This window comes from Fulmarus glacialis, unplaced genomic scaffold (assembly GCF_000690835.1).
Source record: "Fulmarus glacialis isolate BGI_N327 unplaced genomic scaffold, ASM69083v1 scaffold27753, whole genome shotgun sequence".
In the NCBI taxonomy this organism is placed as follows: Eukaryota; Metazoa; Chordata; class Aves; order Procellariiformes; family Procellariidae; genus Fulmarus; species Fulmarus glacialis.
This window is the reverse complement of record NW_009201394.1, coordinates 10,729-12,794: the sequence shown is the minus strand read 5'-3', so window position 1 is coordinate 12,794 and position 2,066 is coordinate 10,729. Positions and strand designations below refer to the sequence as shown.

Here is a 2,066-nt window from a genome sequence, read left to right as displayed (position 1 = left end):
TTCCCCCCTGCTCCCTTCTGCCTCGTTTAAAAGGACAACATCGCATCGAGATTTGTCGTAGAAAAGCTCTCTAGGAAACGGAGCGGTTGGAGGTGCTTTTGGCAGTCTTAAATCCCCTCCCAGCCTCTTATTTTTGTGTATGCGCTGCCTCACGGCGCATTGCACAAACAAGAGCAACAGTTTTCCTATAAAGATGAACCCATGAGCATAAATATTGAGGGTGAATGAGAAATAAATTATAAATAGAGGGAAAGCTTGCATCTGAACGCTGCGGTTTTAGAGGGATGAGCCGGGGGGGGGGACATCGGGGGGAGTATCTGGCCCCAAACTTGCGGGGTGGAGGAGCTGGGTTAACTGGGGAAGGGGAAACTCTCGCTCCCAGGTTCATCAGAGAGCGGAGGAATGCGTGCGAGCGCTCCGGCTCTTCGAGGACATCAGCAGCGGTAAATCTGTCCCGAATGTCCTTCACCCAGACTTCGATCTCTCCGTGCTGAAGGTATCTGGGTCTGTCTGTGCTGAAGGACCAGCCAGGGGGATCGTTTGGCTGTTGGGGGGGTCTGGGTGCCCTTCGCTGGCAGGATTAGTCCTTATTGCATGAGACTTTTCCTCCTGGGACAAGCAGGGTCTGTGCAGAGCCATAGTCTTCCACGTCTCGGCTTCTTGGTGCCTCTCTTCTCGTTTTTCTCCCCCGGGGAAGCCGGGTCCCATTGCACCAGCGGTGAAAATGGGACACAGCGTCCCTTGCAGAGGGCAGAGCAGTGGGGCTTTCCTGATCTTCTTCCCCTGGCTTTTTCTTTCCTAATTAGGGACCTTCTGCAGCAAGGTTTGGGCACAGGCTCCTCAGCCTTCTCCTTTTTGCAGGACAGCGTTGATCTGACCAAAGTCGCCGTCATGGGCCATTCCTTCGGCGGGGTGACAGCAGTGCTGGCCTTGGTGAAAGAGCCTGGCTTCAGGTAAGCTGCAGCGGAGATGAGGAGCTGCGGGAAGCTGCAGGGACACGTGGCTCATCCCGGTGGGAAGGGAAGCCGTGGGGTGGGCGGCAGCGCGGGGCATCCGTCCTTGCTGCAGGTGCGCGGTGGCTCTCGACGCCTGGATGTTCCCTCTGGAGAACGCGCTGTACCCGGAGGTGCCCAAGCCCGTGCTCTTCATCAACACCGAGAAGTTCCAGACGCCAGAAAGCATTGCCAAAATGAAGAGGCTGAGCTCCAGAAACAGCCAGACGAAGATTATAACCGTCCTGTGAGTCAGGGGCTGGGGGCACCCACCCGCCGGTACCCTCCTGGGAGCACCTACGAGCTGTGTCCCAGCAGGAGGACCTCTCCCCAGCTCCCACTGAAGCAGATCCCTTCCCTGTCCCAGGGGATCCGTGCACCAGAGCCAGACCGACTTCACCTTTCTCACCGGGAAACTCATCAGCCGCATCTTCGGTGCGAGGGGGACCCTCGACCCCTACAAAGGTCTGGACATCACCAGCCGGGCGGCTCTGGCCTTCCTGCAAAGGCATCTCGGTACGGCGCGGGGTGGAGGGCACGTTGGCCAGGGGCTTGGGAGGGCACGAGAGCTCCCCAGCTTGCCGGGGGCTGCGGGGTGGTTGCTGCCTCCCTGGGCTTGGGTTTGCTGCTTCCCATCCCATTGCACAAAGCAAAGGGATCCGGTGGCTGCTTCTCCTTTACGCCTGGAGCCTGGGCTGATAATCGCTGTAGTAACCCCGTCACCATCTCTGCCCCGTGCAGAGCTGGAAGAGGAGTTCGATCAATGGGACGACCTCCTCGAAGGCATCGGAGACTCGGTTGTTCCAGAAGCACCGTTCTGCCGCTCCAATCTGTAGCCTGCTCCGAGGTCGCTGATGGGAGCCGGGTACTGGGAGAGCGGCTGCTTCTTGTCCAAAATGAGCCGTGCAGGAGCCAACACGGGCAAGAGGGACCCATGGGGAGAGCAGGACCTGGGGACCGTGCTCGTAGGACGTCTGGTGGCCGGGGTGCTCAGCGAGCGTTTCCAGAAGCACCGTTCTGCCGCTCCAATCTGTAGCCTGCTCCGAGGTCGCTGATGGGAGCCGGGTACTGGGA

General features: G+C 59.1%; 1 protein-coding gene across 1 annotated transcript in view; it reads left to right on the top strand.

Moving 5' to 3' along the window:
* PAFAH2 (platelet-activating factor acetylhydrolase 2, 40kDa) overlaps window positions 1–1,828 on the top strand; it is a gene marked incomplete at its 5' end in the record, with an annotated part of 2,322 nt that extends 494 nt beyond the window's left edge. The window contains 5 exons of the mRNA XM_009573935.1: window positions 383–496; window positions 862–953; window positions 1,069–1,239; window positions 1,360–1,508; window positions 1,734–1,828. Of these exons, the coding sequence (XP_009572230.1) occupies window positions 383–496; window positions 862–953; window positions 1,069–1,239; window positions 1,360–1,508; window positions 1,734–1,828 (621 nt within the window). The remainder of the gene's footprint in view (window positions 1–382; window positions 497–861; window positions 954–1,068; window positions 1,240–1,359; window positions 1,509–1,733) is intronic.
* Between the last annotated feature and the right edge of the window lie 238 nt (window positions 1,829–2,066).